We start from the raw sequence: 18,066 nt of genomic DNA on the forward strand, positions 1-18,066 counted from the left end.
GCTCATAAGTTATAAAGTAGTTGCAGTAATGGTCATTGTATAGGAAACTTTAGAGAAAGTTTATAATCTAGTTTGAGCATAAGATCTCCTTTCTACTTTAATATTAATCTAAAAATAATGGTCTAAAACAGAAGGAAGACTTTCCTATACAGTGTCTGCAGTCCCAGATAAAAAGGTCAGGCTTTCTGATGAACTCCAGAGGGAAAAGAAAGGTTTAGGAGAGACCTTTCTCATCGCATACGAAACCTCCCAATTGTAAAAGCATTACAAGGTCAGCCCTACCCTCCCTTTGCATCGCCCTGCACTGCTCTGTAGCCAGGCACCACTAGAGCAGCTCTGCAGCAATACTTCGTTATCCTACAGTAGCTACCCACCATTAATCTGGTAAATTGCTGATCTGAATACAGAATGGTGATCCCAAATCGAGCAACAAACTACTCTTCGTTGCTTCTGATAGAACAAAGGAAAAATGAACAAATATCTCTTAAAAAGCAACTGTTTTCGAATTAAGTCACTTTATTCCTATTACTCCAACGTAGTATTAATTTATAAATGCAAATTTCCATTCCAGAGTAAAATCTCTTCAAAATCAAGTTCTTAAGTTAAACATTTGCCATAGGGAGTCATATATTGAAATTTTTTTTTTGTTTACCATTTTTAACACTTGCTGACACATTCGGGTGTTACTCTTGTGCAGCAGTACATTAAAATAAGATGCACTTTTAGAGATATGTTTAACATTTTTCCCTTCAGTTGCCTATAAAGTACCTATTGTGCAATAACTAATAAAATTTCACAGGTGAAAAAAAAGACTAGGTTTCCGTACCCATGGATTCTGTTGAGTTGTCTTCAGCGAGAGCTAGAGCAGCGAAGAGAGGCAGGAGGAGGAACTGTCTGAGCGCCTGCATTTTGATGGCAGCCGGGGAGGTTAGGCTTTTCTAACTTTTATACCTCCTGCTATTTCATAATCATCTTGTATTACATCGTATCATGGAGGGAGGGCTTAATCTCTCTGTTACTGTTTCTTTTTAACAGATATAAATGAGAAAGTAACAGGTGTGCCCATTTTTTTTAATATGTACCGCATGGAGTAAGTTTAACTCTGTTTTTGTCAGCTCTTGTGGGTTCAAAGCACGTTTTTCAGTTGATTTCATTGAGCGTCTGTTTGGGTATGTTGACATGAGCAGGAATGTTCTGGAAGGGATTGCCAGACTCCCTTGGGAGACACATTCAGCAGTTTGCTTTTAGCACTGGTCAGCAGGAGCTTGGTTTTTCCCACTTTCATTTTGACACCTGTCCCTTTAGGTTACACTGGGCAAATCATTCCCTGTCCTTGCTGAGGATTCCTCAGGTTGTAAAGTGCGACTATCATCACAGAGTTGTCATGAGTAATAATTTCCTATTGCTGAAACATTTGTGGATGAACAAGGCCAGATTCATGTTAGTCACAGATTTAAAAGAAGAAGATTGCACTGCAACCACTTTGCAGATAAAACTTTCTTAGTCCCACAGTAGGAGCTACAAAAAAAAAGGGAATCAGCCTTTCCTTCCCAAGGTAAGGAAACAAGCACGGTCCTAAGAGCCTCAATTCCTTCTAGCAGGAGTCTGATGAGTATCTGTTCCAATATATTCACGCTACTTTCTCTGTCTTTCCATAAGGACCAAAGCTCTTGAAATCCAGAGTATTTCCTACTGCAGCAGCAGATACCCAATCTTTAAAGCTTCTAGAGGCTGTGATAGTGCCAGTGCCGCAGATGTGCTATTACCCTGACCTTGGTTCGGTGCGATACCTGCGTGGTGTGTGAACAGCCAGGGTTCACGCAGGAGCCTGGCTCTGTGATTCTTTCCAATACAGAGAGCAGGTATCCCACAGCTGTGCAAATAGATGTTCTTTCAAGTTTACTAGAACAGTCAAATTGCAACGCAGAACTTCTTGAAACACATCCAGGTACTTTCATAAAAACAATTTTTTTTGTACAAAACCGTTTTTTTTTTTCTTTTATAAACAGACTGAAATATGATATGCATCTGTAATGATCCTATATTTCTAATCTCAGACTTATGCCTTCTTTAATACAATTCTCTCTGATTTTTAACTCACTTCAAGGATTTTGAATGCAACTCTTCTTCATGACAATGTACTTATACTGCCTTTAAACATGGAGGCAATGAATACATGTATACAGATGTTGCACAGCATTTGAATTCCCTTTAGCTTCTGGAAATACTAAATTTGCATTTAATCTGTATAGCCTTTCATTTCTTCAACTCACACACATACTTGCAAGGAATTTTCAAATGCTAACATCCACTTTGTATGCATTTAGTGCGTGAACTGGTGTGTGGAGCCCTGCCAATCAATGCTGCGTCCATCAGAACCAAGAAGAAAATGCCTATGGCTATGATAGCCTGGTAATTTACTCTGGTGGTTACAGGTTGGTAGTCAAACTGTTTGGAATTACTTGTATATGAATCGTTAGGAAATTTTCTTGCGCTGGAGTTGATATTAAGGGACTGGACCCCTAAGCAGTGGCCTGGTGTTTCTGAAGGGCTGAGCCCATGCTCACACTTGAGGCTGGCTGGCAGCTCTGTCTGCACAGACAAGTCTCTAAGAAGCTGTGCTGCTGCTGCTGCTGCTCTGCATACTTGCGCTACAAATCTGAGTGTTCAAACTGTTTCAGATCTTGTGTGTTTAGCCCATGTTCAGATAGTGTGATGTGCTCAGATATCAGGTGATGCCGAAATATTAACGGCCCGCTTTGAATTTCCTCTCCTACCTCAAAAGAAAATGATCAGCAAGTCTTTGTGAAAGTCCTTTAAGATGAGAAGAGAATGACTGTAGGGAAGGTGTTTTACAGTAGCAGATCCTTAGAACAAATTAGCATGCGTTTTAGTACAAAGGAACAAGGATTCAGCTGTTGTGACACTGTTATTTACAGGCACTTCCTCTCACTGCCCGCAGCGGGCGTGCAACAGCAGGGAAAAAGTGATTTCAAGCACTTTAAATCATTACCAGTGAGAAGCAGAGCAGCACGGTTACGAGTGTGATGGAGTTTTGTATGAACTAAGTATGATTAGGAAATACTCTGGCTCAGGACGGGCATTACGGTCCTGCAGGATGAGGACTTTGGCAGTGAGCCTGCTCAGCCGATGCCAAGGCTTAACCACCAGGTAAGAGATTCGATCTGGAGTCTTTGTGGGAGATCTGCGTGATTCTGGCATTTGAGAGCGGGCTAAGTTATTCATGGAGAAACTGAGTTTCAGAATGACTCTAGTCCGTTTTTTTGAAGGGGTGAAGCATAAAAGGAAAAGTTGCTGAAAAAAGTGGAATTTTTTTTTTGTTTTCTTGTGTGGCACAGCGTATAGACGCTAGGCATCCTTACTCAGTACAGGGCATCTCATTATGAGTTTGAGTAATCTGCACATACTTGCCGTATGGAAACTGAGTATTGGCCTTAAAGATGCTTTTCACAGTCAGGCCAAGTTTACCAGGTTATCAAAATTTAATCGATCTCTTTCCCTGAGATGACTGCTGCACTCGTGTACAATTCTGCAATTGACAAGATGTTTTTCTCTATTATGAACTGAAAATTATTAATTTCCATTTTTTTTTTTCACTAAGTCATTCCAAGTAGGATAATTTAACATTAAAGTGCAGAAACACTTTCTTGGCTCAAAGTGATATCATATGAACAGCTATTGAAAGAAAAAAGATGAAGCAAATGCTTATAATGAAGTAAATTTAGAGGTACAATTTTTTATAGTTCTAATCTCCAGTAATAAAACCTGATATAGGGAAAGATTATAATAGCTTATAGGTATTGCAGAGATTATATCTCAGTACATGTACAAAATTTTTTCCAAATATTTTTGAGTTCCTATTTAAGGTATAAAATTTTTTCCAAATATCTTTGAGTTCCTATTTAAGGTAATTGCTGAGACATTACTGGTTACAAGGGGTGCTTATCCTTTGATTTATGTCTCTTCGTGAGCTCAGAAAGCAGCAGTGTGATGTGTGCATCTGTAAGGCAGGTTCATCTTCCTTAATTGCTCAGTATTTGAGCTATTTGGTACAATGGGGAGAACTGGAAGAACTGTGAGAGGGAAACAAAGTCTTGAGGAGAAAAATCAGCCAGCTGATCCCATTAGTCTTTGTCACTGAGAGTATTTACTGAAGTTTAGGGTTTTACAAATCTGGAATATAGATCCAAAAGATCTGAAATTAAGGAACATGAGTACAGTTAAGATTAAAATACCTTGAGATTTACACCCCCTAGTATAAGGTATTTTTAGAAATTAGTAGCAGATGTGCAACACACTGATCATGTATATAAGTGATCAACATAATGTTATGGTTAGAAGAAGCGTTATTGGGGCTGTTGTTATTTGGGGACGATAGTAATAATGACCTCGTCACTTGTGCTTCTTTTGCCTCTTGTCCTATAGCCCTGGTAGCGTTGGAAAGAATAATTGTATGTGTTGCACGCTAATATTTTGCACTGTAGGCAAACTCTTGGGTATATGGGACCACTGAACTTGAACTGGACAATCCTCTTGCCTGGTGAATAGTAGTTCCTACAGGTTGGGTCCCTTACACACCTGAGAAAAAAAAAAGGAAAAAACCACATATAATTGTCATACAAAAATTGTGACATGGTCACTAAGCCCATTTGTTTCGCTGGTTACAAGAAACTTTCCTTCAGAAATTTCTAACTGTGATGTTAATCACAATTCACAGCACAGACCTCCTGAACACAGGTGCAACTATATGGAATTGAAATATGTATGTTTGTATAATATGTAACACAACTTATCTAAATATCACCCACGTATGTAAATGTGTAAATGTAAAGCACCTGATGGAATTTTAAATATGTGAGCAGGAGTTACTGTGTAGGCCTGTTATCTTGCCATAGTTATTTTTTATTTCAACCTTAGAATTTCTGAAGAGCTATAAAGAAACAATTCCATATCCCAAATCAACCAAAACCCCTTTAATCAGATGCTTCGTCCTTCTCTAAATTTTTTATATAATTTGTGAAACACCTGCTGAGAATTTATACCAATTCTTCTTCCGTAGCAGAATATTGTGGTGAATTAAACATAAAAAGCCAACTAACAAAACTATGTGGTTTTGTCCTAATACCTAGTTCATTTAAAATCCTGCTGCTTCTTGCAAGTGGGTAACTCAAATGAGTTTCAGGACTGTGTATCTTTGGTGTATGTATTTGTTGTTGTCCATATGAAGTCAATCACATGTGAGGAATTATTTTGAAATTGTTGCTGAGATGTTTTCCTTACTCTCTTCTGACTAAATCAGATGCCACAGTCATAACGTCATGAGGATCTGGAGAGACCACACGCGTGTCAGTAAATAGCATCAGATTTGGCTCTGTGCCGTAGAGGGTAGCACAAACAAACAAGTGCTGGTTTGGCTGAACATAGTATGATGAAGCCCTCACCGAATTTGAAAAAGATGGTGAATCATAAGAGGCAAACTTGACAATAAATCATCTAGACAGAGTTTCCTGGTATGGAGGCTCTGTAACACTGGGTGTTGTTTGGGCACCAGCGTTCCTGCGTGTTTTGCAGTCAAGGTTTGGCAAAAGAATTTGTATTTCTGCTGTAGAAGGTGCCAGAAGTGGATCCTTCCCCTGTGTTGGAACAGGTCATGGCTTGATGGGCTATGAGTTTAGAGCTGCAAAGTATGGCCGAAACCTTTTCCTGAACGTCTCTAGAAAGTCAGGCGACCTAAGGAGTAACAGGGCTCAGCTGTCCATGCTGGGAGGATCCCGGGCCACGCGAGGTGGCCCAACCGCAGGTCCCAGCTGAGGACATTGCCGAGTTGTGAGAAAGTCTGCAGAGCTATGCAAGATAAGAGAGGTGAAATTACTGACACATCAATGACTGTTGATTCAGGTTCAGTTAGTAGCTCAAGGACTCAAGAGGGAAAATAGCAACATGGAGAGGTAGAAAGTCTTAAAGGGAAAAAAAAACCCATGGAGAATGGCAGCTGAGCACAGTGGAGGGTCTGTTTCAAGGAGCCATGGAGGAAGACCAATCCTTCCCTGCCTGACTGTCGCCTGGCCAGCAAAGGCTCATTGGGAGTCTCCTCGGTATGGTGAGCATGCTGAGGCCCAGCTCGTTAAATCCTGCTCTCCGTTGTATGTTGGAGTGAATACACCATTGCTTTATATGTCGCAGCTCTACGTAACCCACTTGCAGTGTCTCTTTGTTTTGGGCCCATTTGGCCACACACAAAGTGACCTGACGAAAGGGAAGAGGGGTGGGGAAGTGTGTGAAGTGGGGAAGGTTGATAATATCATATGATTTAGAATAATGAACTTTTAAAAACGTAATTTTGTTGTGGTGTTAATATAACATCCGTCTATGCTGTGGATGTTCCATGTCAGCTTCCCAAGTCTTGGCATTCACAAAGCCATGGGGTGGCATCATCCGGTAACAATCTTTAAAAATATTTTTGATTTTTTTTCATGTATAATTTTGATAACATCTTGGCATGTGATAATTTCAAACCCTTATGTTCCTACCAGCCTTCTTGTGCCACAGCCTTTGTATGGCATGTGAAACATGGCATAGGAGTCAATCCCAGGCCTGCATTGGGTTGCTCAGGTGTCTGTTCCCTGCATGGTAGCCTCTGGCATTGGTGTAGCGTCTTCTGGTGGTCACTGTTCTGAAAATTCCCTTCCCTAACTCTTCTATCAGTCAGTCCTTAGAGGATGAAAGTGTATTAACTTTGTTAATATGTATTAGCTCACATTATAAACTGTAATTTAATGAGGTAGTGGAATTTTACTGCAGACTCCGGTATTGTTCATGCTTAATTAAAACAAACTAAAGGACAGCCTGGCCCTGGAAAGAAGGACTTTGCTTTGTGGAAGCTTAGAGCTGTCCATGAAGGATTCCCCTGGACACCCAAGGTGAAGCCAGCATCCCAGCCCCTCTGACATGTCTTTGAAACCCTCTCAGCGTCATCTGGTGTCATAGATCAGTAACTCCAGCAAGACTGACTCCAGGGACATCTGGATCAATAGACAGACAGCAAGAATGCTGCAGAAATAGAGTTGTTTTGCAAAGTTTTACTATGATTAGTAATCGGTAGTGTGGATGTGAGTGATTAGTGAAATCGTGTTGTACCTGAGTGTTTGAAGAGTTTAAGAAGCCAGTGTAAAACCACACTCAGGGTGCCCCACTTTGGCTGGGACACTTCATGTGCATGAATAAATATTTACCCTTGTAATTTTATGCTTTGCATCCCAGGCCTCCTCGGTTGGCACAGGCCAGTTAAGAATCTTAGCAACTTCACCTGCATGTATTTAGGCAGATAAATAAGGTTTGCTGGAAAAGAAGAAATTTAATGTTAATAAACCATATGTAAGCATAGAATAAAATGCAGCATCTATTAAATACTAGTATGCTTTGCAAATGCAAATGTGGGCCTTTCTGCCATACCTGGAAATAGCAGCTGAGTGGAGAGGAAATGAATTTCTCTTTCTTTGATGGTGTACCATTAAAAGCTCGTTACTCCCTCCTACAACTAACCTCGAGGTTACACAAGTTAGTGCTGTCCCTCTGTTCTCCCGTGGGAAGAGGGGGAGCTCGCCGCAATAACGAGCTGTTTCCTTGCCTGCAAGCCCTCCAGAGCACACGGGCACTGACTGACCGGCAGCCTGGCAGGCTATGGGCAGGTGTTTTAAATGTGTTTTTTCCATAAATGGTGCAGACATAGGCCAGCTCATCCCCTTGACGCTTGCCACCAAGGATGGTTCAGCTGCCAGCCCCTGTATCAGCGGTGTGCGGTCCCTGGGTAAGCTGTGGCATCCCCAAGCTCTCTGCCTACTCCCGACCTCTCCCGCTTCCCCCTTTCTTCTGCACTCAGATACCCTCTGCCGTTAAACTGCCAGGCTTTCCCAGCTCACATCTCTTACTCAGCATATACTGCCCTTGGGAAGAGAAGTCATTAAAAAGAAAAAAGAATGAAATACCTTACCTGGGTTTATAGGTGCTGGGTCTATTTTTGGATGGGCTTTTAATGAAAAAAAAAAAAAAATAGTGAGACTGAATGAGGAAAATGTGTGCTTTTATGTAATCAATTAATATACATTGTAATCAGCTGAATACATTAAGACTAGGAAGTGTTAGTAGCAACAGTTCTGAGGAATAGAGTTGTCAAAGGGCTCGTATTAAGAAAAGTGTAGGGGCTTGAATACTGAAGATGACACATTACTTAGCATTAATGGGGACAAAATTTAATTCTGTTTATTCCTTTGTGTAGGCAGATAGTCCCGTGCTCAAATGCCATGCTTTGCGTCTGAAGTTCAGTTTCCTGTATGTTGTCAACACAAGTATGTGTGTTTTATTGAGGCAGCCGAGTGCCCTTTATCAATGTGTAGCTGATAGGGCCAGACTTTAAAAGAAAACCTTAGTCTGCTATCTAAGCATCTGAGGCAGAGTATTTTCAATTAATGAGCAGAACTTGCAATTCAATTTTTTCAAAAGATAAATCCCAGTGTAGAAAACTAAGGTTCAAACCAAATACCACTGAGTATGTCAGAAGGATTCCCACTGACTCAACTTCCAGTGGGGATGCAACTTTGAAAGTGCAGGGAGGCTGACTTTCTAGGGTAGAGATGATCTAGAGCAAATCTGAATTTATATCGGTGTAGTGTGTCTGCCTCAGCGATTTCCCCTTCCCTAGTACTTTAATCAGTGCAGGTATTTCTCCTGTATCAATACCAACAGCATTTTCCATCCCTTAATTTGTATGGAAGCCAAAGGAATTATCCCCAAAGTTAAATACTAGATCCATGAGATTATGCCCACAGTGGAGACAGGGAGCCATGCCAACACATCATCAGATCACGACTTTGATAGATAACTAAGGATGTAAACCAGAGTAATGCATTACTTACAAGTGGTAACGGCTGCTGCTTCAGGAGTTGAAGAGACTGATAGAGCGGACAAGCTTGTTACTGTGAGAAGAGAAAATGTGAAATTACACATTGTCCACATTTTAAATACATTGATGACTCACATGAAAAATAGTAAACTGCTCACCACAGTTCAAGAAATGACCAGAAATAAATACCTGTTTTTTCAGCCATTGTGGACTCGGTCGGGACTGTTAAAGAGAAAGTAAAAGCCATGCTTCAGTAACTGTTCCATTACTGTGTGAGCGAAGCAAGGACTGTTAATGGGGAGGGAATTGGTAGTTTACTCCCAGGATCAAGCATTAGACCAACTCTACTAAAGCTAAAGTCATACATACCTGCTGCTTCAGGTGTCGTGTTTTCTATAGGGGCTGAACCGAGACATGAATGAAAACAAAACTGCAGGTTAGGCATTGTCCCAGCACTGGGAAGGTGCGAGGTACCCAAACCACAGGAGACCTGCAGGTCTCATTCCAGTGGCGATCAGCCACAGCGCCTGGAAGGTGCTGCCGCTGCCCAGGGCAGGCATTAGCAAAGTCTGTCCGGAGCGTGAGCAGCCTCAGCGGGAGGAAAACACATCCCCATGCAGGCTGCCTCTGCCACGGCCTCCAACAGGCTTCTGACCTGCCGGGTGAAAGGCCCTGGAAACCCGTGGGATGTTTGCTAAACAACAGTTTGGGGGCCGGGGGATAATGAGATAAAGTTTCGTTTCTAATATGCAGTGCCCGTAGCAGTGCCGTGCGCTGCACCGACAGTGGCGAGGTCCGTGCTGCCGCCTCGGCGGGCGATGAACCTGGCTGTTCCCTCGGGAAGCACAGCCCGGTTTGTGCAGCGATGGGGATGCAGCTTTGGGAAGTGCAGGAAGGCTGGCTTTCTTGGAGTGGGATGATCGAGTGCGAATCTGAATTTATATTGGTGTAGTGTGTCTGCCCCAGCGGTTTCCCCTTCCCTAGTTCTTTCATCAGTGCAAGTATTTCTCCTGTACTGATACCAAGCCCCTTTCCCTCCTTTATTGTGTATGGAAGCCAAGGGAGAGGCGATTGAGATTATCCCTGAAGCTAATGGTTAGATCCATGAGATTATACACACAGTGGAGACAGGGAGCCAGTCACTACAAGGTCAGAACTTGGGCAGACAACTAAGCGTGTAAGCCAGAGTAATGCTGTATTACTTACAAGTGGTAACATCTGCTGGTTCAGGAGTAGGAGAAACTGTTACTGTGAGAAAGAAAAGATGAAATTAAATATTGTCTGCATTTTAAATGTATATTTTTGCCCCGAGACCCATAGCAGCAGCCTCAGCCGCTTGCAATATCACACGAAGCCATGTGAGTAACCGGGAAGCGCTTGGCTGCATGGCTGAACGTAGCCCAGTATTGCTGCATACGGCTGTGAACGTACAGCTGCGGTGACGCAGCCGGCGCGATGGTGTGTGGTGTCTCTGGAAAACCCTACAGCGAGGCCCTCAGCTTAGGCAGGGAAACAAATTATGCAGCTGGACAGGGCACAGCTCTGGCAGCCAGCGTTGCCTTGCCAGGAAGGCAGGTAGTCCGCTAAATCCTGAACGGAGACTGAAAACCGGAGTGCCTGACAGTTAATTCCTCGACTCAGTCCGGGAGTGCTGTGTGAGCCGGGGATCCTGCTGTCCTTCATGGTCTGACAGTACCTCTGCTCACCACGGTTCAGTAAGTGAGCAAAAATAAATACCTTGTGTTTCAGCCGTCGTGGACTCAGTCGGGACTGTCAAAGAGAAAGTAAACGCCACACTTCAGTAATTTTTCCAATACTGAGCAAGCAAAGCATAGATTGACAAAGCAAAGCGACGTTGTCATTTAGGTGTAATGAGATCCCCAGTCCAATTCCATTACAGCATTTTCCCCCATAATTTGGCATTTGTGTAAACCAGCCTGTGGTATTGCCACTGCCCTTGAGGGTGGATGGAAACCATGTGTGTGGTTGTGTGTATCTCCACAGAGGCAATACAGCTCAGCGTGGCGGGACACCTCTGTCCACAGATCCCACCGGGAGTTCGTGTTCACCTGAGCGCCTTGAATTCTTCGGGGCTGATGATGAGGTAAGGGCTCTCTCACCTCTGAGAGAGCATAAATTTCGGCTCAGTGCTGCTGAAGTCCAGGGGAGTCAGCACTCCGCTGCGGGATAAGTTGTATTTGACTAAACCTGAGATAAATAAACGAACACTGAAGTACTCCGTACCTGTTGCTTCAGGTGTGGTAAGCTCCAGAGGGACTGTCAGGAGAGAAAATAAAAACTGTCAAAAGAAGGAAAGCCGGATCAATGCTTTCAGTTATAAGGCGAGACAAGGAGCAGCGCAGTCAGGGCTCTCCCCGAAACGGTGACTGAGGTGATGCTTTCAGCAGCCTAGGAGAAGGCTGCAGGTGTTTCTGCCTAGCCATTGGTGTTTCTGCCATGCCATTTGCACTGCCACGCCATGCAACGAGTACGTCTGTCAACAGTGGGGCAGAGAAGCAAACCTGGTGGGGACAGGTATGATTTCTGTCCTGCCTCCTCACCCGGGCTAAAATCCAGTATGAATTGCTGTTTGCAGTGAAGTAGCTCCACCACTGCAAAATCTACCAGAGCCTGGAAGATGAGCCGTCCGGAATTCCTTTTTAAATTAAATAAATTACGTAGAGCTTGGGAAGGTTAGTTGGGAAACAAACATTTTGTTCCGTAAATTACTAAAATGTTCAAGCAAGTATGGCTTGCGCTGCAGTACAGCCTCTTGATACCTTGGAGGAGAAGTGGTTTGCAGTGTGTGGGCTATGGTGGATTGAGCAGGACTGAGTGAATTAGGAATGCAGGCTGATAGTCTGAACATGATTTCTCCTTAAATGCTGCTCCTGGGGCTTGCAGCTTATGTACAGCACATCAAAGATTCGTCGCACTTGTTTCTCAAATATTTGTTGTAATTATTTGCCAGTAACCACCACCTAAGAACAGTGCATGGTACCAGAAAAAGGGGAGAGAAGAAAAACATAAAATCAAAGTGAAAATATGGGCCTCTTCGGAGGGGTAGTAGAAGCCTTATTCACTTCTTCTGGAATATGTAAGTCTTACGGCTATTGTTATTCATTATATCATTGTAATACAATATGACAGCACAGCATAAGTGTCACTTCCCTATAGGATCTCACTTTCTCTTGGACCAGCAACAGCTGAGTCCACAAAGATGCGGTGGCCTGCCAGCCTACACTGACGTCTAGGATCAGACACACGACATTCATCTAGTGCCAGAACCTCCATCAAAACAATTTCCTTCTGCATCCTCAGCTGGCAGGAATTTTCTTCATTTTCCTCAATAAACTTCACATAAATATGATGCAGATCTTTGAAAATAAGTACAAATTCGTGAAGGGAACTGCAAGTCTGACGTGAGTACTTTGAGGCTCTTAGGCAAATAGTCTTTGTCCCAAAAGCAGATTCCAGGTTGGTCTGCCAAAACCTACTGATGGTCCTCTCTGGAAGAACATGCCTATAGCCCCGCTCTTCCCTCTCTGCTTCCCTCAGACCCAGGTAGAGGAATCCCTTGTTGGAAGGATGAGATGGCCCCAGGATGTATGGAGCCCGTGGGGGCTTGTCTCGCCTGTGACCAGGGTGCCCCTGGCCATCCTTGGCTGTCATCGGCTTCCCCTCTCCCTGCATGGCCACTGCCAAGGGTCCCCATTCCCATAGTGGCTCCAGCCTTGTGCCCAGTCCTCCTTTCACCCATACTGGCTTGCATGCGCAGCTTAGGAAACTTAATTCACATTAAATAAAATGGAAAGGTGAGTACCTTCACAGATAACACCAGCATCTTCCTTGTGGTAGCAGTCGTGCGTGCCCAGCCCCCTGTGAGAGCACTGCTCCAGGGAGGACTCATCCCCTCTGCACTCCACGTTGTCCAGGAGAATATCTCCTGTGCCTTCCCCAAAAAAGGCATCGATTTTGGCTGAAACAGCATCTCCGCAGCCCAGCTGCCTGCACACAACCGTGGCATCCTTCATGTTCCAACCATCGTTGCAGACGGTTCCCCAGCTCCCGTTGTGAAAGACTTCAAGGCGCCCAGAGCACACGTCCCCTCCGTTCACCAGCCTCAGGGACATGTCTTGGAAAAGCAGAGGGAAACGCGTAGCACTCAGCAGCCTCAGAAATGAGCTTTCCAGGGGCATTTATCAAATAGCAAAAGCCAGTGGTGTTATGTTGCACAGAAAGTGGCAAAAACATGAAATTAATCTTATTGTAACAAGCCACATTGTGTCAGTTCATCAGCTATCATAAATCCTTACTCGCATAGTGTGCCATATACACCTGGGATTAAATATAAAGATTTTTTTTCTCTTTCAGGCTGTGATGTATATGTCCATAGCTAACATAACCATTCCTATTGATACCAGTATTCTTTAACAGCAAAACTCCTAGATAAGCCTCAAGTATCTCAGAAACTCATCTTACATGCATTTACTCGCTTTGAAATTCTTACCTATAAAATTTTTGCCTTCCTACCAGTGCTTAAGTTACTGTATAAAATATATCAGCTGTGAAAGGCTTGCAAGACCCACGCAGGGAGAACTCACCAGCTGGAACGGGCTTTGTTGTGACCAGAGGAGTAACTGGCTCTAGGAAAGGAAACAGAAAAGTGAATTTCTGGTTTTACTACAGAGGATGCTTAATAATGTTCTTCAGTTGCTGTGTGAAAAAAAAGAAAGCAGTAGGGATATGGAGCAATCCATTCATCTCTGGAAGCATCATCACCAAAAGGGAGAAGGCTGCAAACCCTTTTTTAAATGTCAGGTGTTAATGGTTGCAGTTACCTTGCAGGTGTAATCTTCAATTGTTTTAGGTGTGGACATACTCACCAAAGAGACACATGTCTGCTTGGGTCGTGTGTATAACTCCACTTGAGGTCTTAAGTAAAGAACCTACTTCTATTAAAAATTTGCTGTGATTTTTCCCCAGGGAAAGGTATCCCCAGGATAAGCTGTAAACCAGCATTCTTTGTGCCAGGTCTTATCCACAACGCCTTTCAGCTAGTTACGTTTCACCTCGGTCATTTCAGGCTCGTAGAGTGCCTGCCACGTGGATGAGCTTTATCCATGGACCACCACTTGCCGTGGCACCGGCCACACAGAGGCTGCAGTGACTCGGGCTCTCCAACTGCACACGTGTTTCCAGTCAGAATACAGAATTGCTGGAAAACTGGGAATTGATTTGGAAAAATCCTAAAGGAAGTTACTAAACATAATTTCCTACTAAATACAAGAAAAGGAAATTTGATTTACTCGTCACAGTTCATAATTTATGGGAAATCAGGACTAGGAGGACTGAAATATAATAGTGATGATGTAAAATCATGATTCAAATAGTAATGCATAAAGCAGCCGGGTAATAAAGTAGGAAATTGCATCAGATAAGATTGGCAATGATATTCCAGGTAATCAAAGGATTTGAGAATTAAAATAAAAAATTAAAACACAAACCTGTGTGAAATGTATGAGTTAACAAAAAGAAAAAATGTGGGAAACACAGCAATTCTTATAGGTCTTGGTTTCATGCCTGAAACAATTCCACTGATGGAAACAAGTTGTGCATCAAAATCTTAGCTGCAGGCAAGCTTGCATGGCTCACGAAGCAAGAGTTGACGAGAGATGTGCTAGCGTACCTGCACAAACGACGCTGGCATCCTCTTTATGTTGGCAGTTATGGACAGCGATCCCTCTGTGGGAGCACTCCCACAGGTCGTCTTCATCCCCTCTGCACTGCACGTCATCGAGGAGGATGTTCCCAGAGCCTGGACCAAACGGGGCTTCGGACACAGCTAGCAGAGCTTCTCCGCACCCCAGCCTCCTGCACACCACCTTGGCGTCCGCCAGCTCCCAGGCGTCGTCACAGACCGTTCCCCAGCTGCCGTTGTGATAGAGTTCAACGCGGCCCGAGCACCCGCTGTCACCGTCTGCCAGTCGCAGGGACAGAGCGGAGGTATCTGCTGCGGAGAAAGAGCCCGCGTAGCGCATCAGTGGTGTTTGTCCGAGGTGGTGGCACCGGCTGTCTTCAGGCCACGTGCCACCCCAGAGAAGACAGGAGCGGGTAGCCCGCAACCTAGTCTGCTCTGACAAAGAATCCTCCCCTGAATTTCAGTGCTGTTGTAGGATAGATATTGTAAATGCTCAGAACCCATCTTCCTACATGCAGTACCCAACGGGCATGGACATAGTCCTCTTCCACAGTGTGCTGATCTCTGGGGAAGATGATCCTCACCCGTGCAGCTAGCTGCCGCCTCTCCCCACTTTGTGCAACGAAGGGAAGGTTTTCTGCCTTTTCTTTACCATCATTCTCATCTATACTGTAGTGCTGTCTAAAGGACGAACACAAATACCCAGAGCCAACCTTTTCCTGGGATACCTTGCAATCTAAGGGATATGGTTTGGGTTTTTTTTTCCCTTCCTTTAAATACTGCCTGGTTCAGCTTCTTTTCCCATCCTTGCTAACCCTCTGGCATAACAGATGGTTGGCACAGCGTCATTTCCCCAGAATAGTAGCAGAGCTATTTCTACAGACCAGGCTCATTTCTGAGAGCTGGGTACTTACAGAATACTCCACACATTTATCTCACTTTCAGAAGGAAAGGCTTTTAGAGATCTGAAGTTCCAAATTAGTTTTATGGGTCTGGAGTGTATTTTTCTTTCAGAGAAAGAAATCAGAGACACTGCCGACAACATAATTGAGTTCCTCCTAGTTTGTGGCCATCATAAACTGTACCAAGTATACACACCTGTCTTACTCCTTGGTGGGTCAGTGATTACGAGGTTTTCATTTTGGGACATTTTGCTGTCACCTGGCAGCCATTTGTAACCAGCTAATGCACATCCATTCAGACTGAGGGCCATGTTTCCTAGGTCTCTCTTTCTCCTTAATTCCTTTTTGCTGACCATGATCAAAGCTCCTTCCATCCGAGTACCATGCTTATCATTTACTTCTGCAAAAGCTGGCTGTAAAGAAATGCCAGCAGCAATGTGCTTGGCTCACTTCCCAAGATCTAGGTCTAAACACCTACAAGACTGCCAAATATGATTTCAGGGAGAAAAAAAGATAATTGAGACAAAAGATAATTAACCTGTTGTTCCAGGCATTGAGTATTCACCAGTGATGGTGAAAGGTGTTAAATAAAAAGTTTAAGAACAGGACTACATTAGCTGTCTAAATCCAGGTGGGAATAGTGAGAAAGAGGCAGATTAAAAATTCTATATCCAGATCCAGATCTTGACTTAAATTACAGGCAGAAATAAATTTGTTGTGATTCAGCTGATATTCAAAATGGCTTTATTGGGAGGGAGGCATCTTTCCTATTAAAGTTTCTAAGTAAATGAAGTATTTCATTAATCTGAAATATTAACATCAATCTGAAATTTTTGGAGGTACTTTTTCAGAACATAAAGGACTGATTAAGTAACAGTCCCAAGAATCTTTAATGTATTCTTGTGGGGGTGTCTACATACAGCTGAAAGGCAACTTTTTACTTTCAGCAAATTAATAAAAGAAAATAATTGATATTTGTATCTCTTCAAAGTCAATGATTTGTGCTTAGTTAAGTGTAGAATATAATCAAAGGAATCAGCGAGCACTTAGTTTTCCTGAGACACTAGCACAAATAACAGTTTACCTGCAGTATGTACAAATGAAAGTAATGAGAGTATTAGAGCTATAGAGGAGCCTTTTTTTCCCTTTAACCATTGAACAGCATCCCTATTACCCACAGTATACATAAATAGGATGAAATTGTTTGCTCAAATACTTGGTTGAGTAGACTTAGGCAAAGCACTTAATAGTTACAAGGACACAGTTGCATAGTAATGAGGGTATCATTAGGAAACCATATATACACCATGTATTAAGTTCCTTAAGCCTGCATAATAGTCAACAGATCACTCATTTAAGAAATTCATGTTCAACTTCTGAAAGCCAAGCAAATCAAAGTAAATCTTGGGGGACCACATTCATTTCTCAGTTTCACTGGTGTCTGCAAAGTAGTGCAAACTTCTTTCATTCAGCTGGAATGGAGCCCAGGCTGAATGTAAGGCAAGCAGCAAAATCTGATCAAAGCTCTGTAAAATATTCTTCAAAGTAGGAAAGTTTTTGTTTCTGTCCTTTTGAAAGTGAAATGACTGGCAGGAAAAAGGTAGAAAAACACTGACTGAAATTTCTTCTTCACTGTGCTGAAGAGTTGTCTGTTCATATCTAAGGTGTTCGTAGAAATTAGGGTGGATAGATTCTAGATCTCAAACATGAAAATACTGTTCAAAATAAGGTTAATGGGTGGAGCAGTAAGCAAATCTGTATTACACTTTCCAGTGCTGCTACCACTGGTATTGAGTCACAGCTCTGAACTTCTGACAGCATGAATAAGGCTGTAGAAGACAAGCAGTGTTAAAAAAAGGTTGTAAAGAGAGGAGTTATCAGTTGCCTTGGTAACTGTTTATCATGTTATGAAGCATCTTGGACTAACAGATGGTGTGGGTGTTAAACAGCCAGCCACAGCTACCGTACTGTAATGAGATCCTCAGCCCTTGCCACTGAAACTGGAACAGTACAGATAGAGCGGCAGAAGGAAAGGCAAGATCTGTGCACTCTCTGGAGGACACGATGAGAATTCAAAATGATCTTCATAAACTGAATAAATGTCAAAAATCCGCAAGCTGAAATTCAATGAAGACAGGTGGAATGGGCTGCTCATTGGAAAGAGAAAACCAATGCACAAAGGCAAAATCATCCTTTCAGCTGGCACAGAAGGACCATGGAAAAACTGGAAATCGGTAGTGTTAATGCTACAGTGAGCCAGTCCAGTCTCAGTCTTGCTCTCAGAGTGATACATGGGAGCTACTTACTCTCCGTGGTGCTAAAGACACCTCAGCTGCTCAGCCGGTGATTGCATGTTTAAGAAAGACAGAGATAATGGGGAGAGCTTGGATGAATGAATCAAGAATATAATAGGCTTGAAACTCAGGAGCTCCGAGGAAAGCTTTGAAGAGCTGAATTTAGTTCATGTGGGAAGTGTCTTTCGCTATTCTGAAGAAGAGGATGGCAACCAGTTCCTCTGCTCCCCAGAGTTCACGGAGAGCTAA

At 43.1% G+C, this 18,066-nt stretch overlaps 1 protein-coding gene across 1 annotated transcript in view; it reads right to left on the bottom strand.

The window, feature by feature from the left end:
* CUZD1 (CUB and zona pellucida like domains 1) overlaps positions 1 to 18,066 on the bottom strand; it is a 35,617-nt gene that overhangs the window by 9,942 nt on the left and 7,609 nt on the right. Inside the window, exons 6-9 of the mRNA XM_050899084.1 lie at positions 14,610 to 14,933; positions 12,744 to 13,055; positions 12,106 to 12,297; positions 11,041 to 11,197 (exon numbers count right to left, since the gene is read on the bottom strand). Coding sequence (XP_050755041.1) covers positions 11,041 to 11,197; positions 12,106 to 12,297; positions 12,744 to 13,055; positions 14,610 to 14,933 — 985 coding nt within the window. The remainder of the gene's footprint in view (positions 1 to 11,040; positions 11,198 to 12,105; positions 12,298 to 12,743; positions 13,056 to 14,609; positions 14,934 to 18,066) is intronic.

The sequence above is a fragment of the Gymnogyps californianus genome, chromosome 6 (genome assembly GCF_018139145.2).
Source record: "Gymnogyps californianus isolate 813 chromosome 6, ASM1813914v2, whole genome shotgun sequence".
Lineage (NCBI taxonomy): Eukaryota > Metazoa > Chordata > Aves > Accipitriformes > Cathartidae > Gymnogyps > Gymnogyps californianus.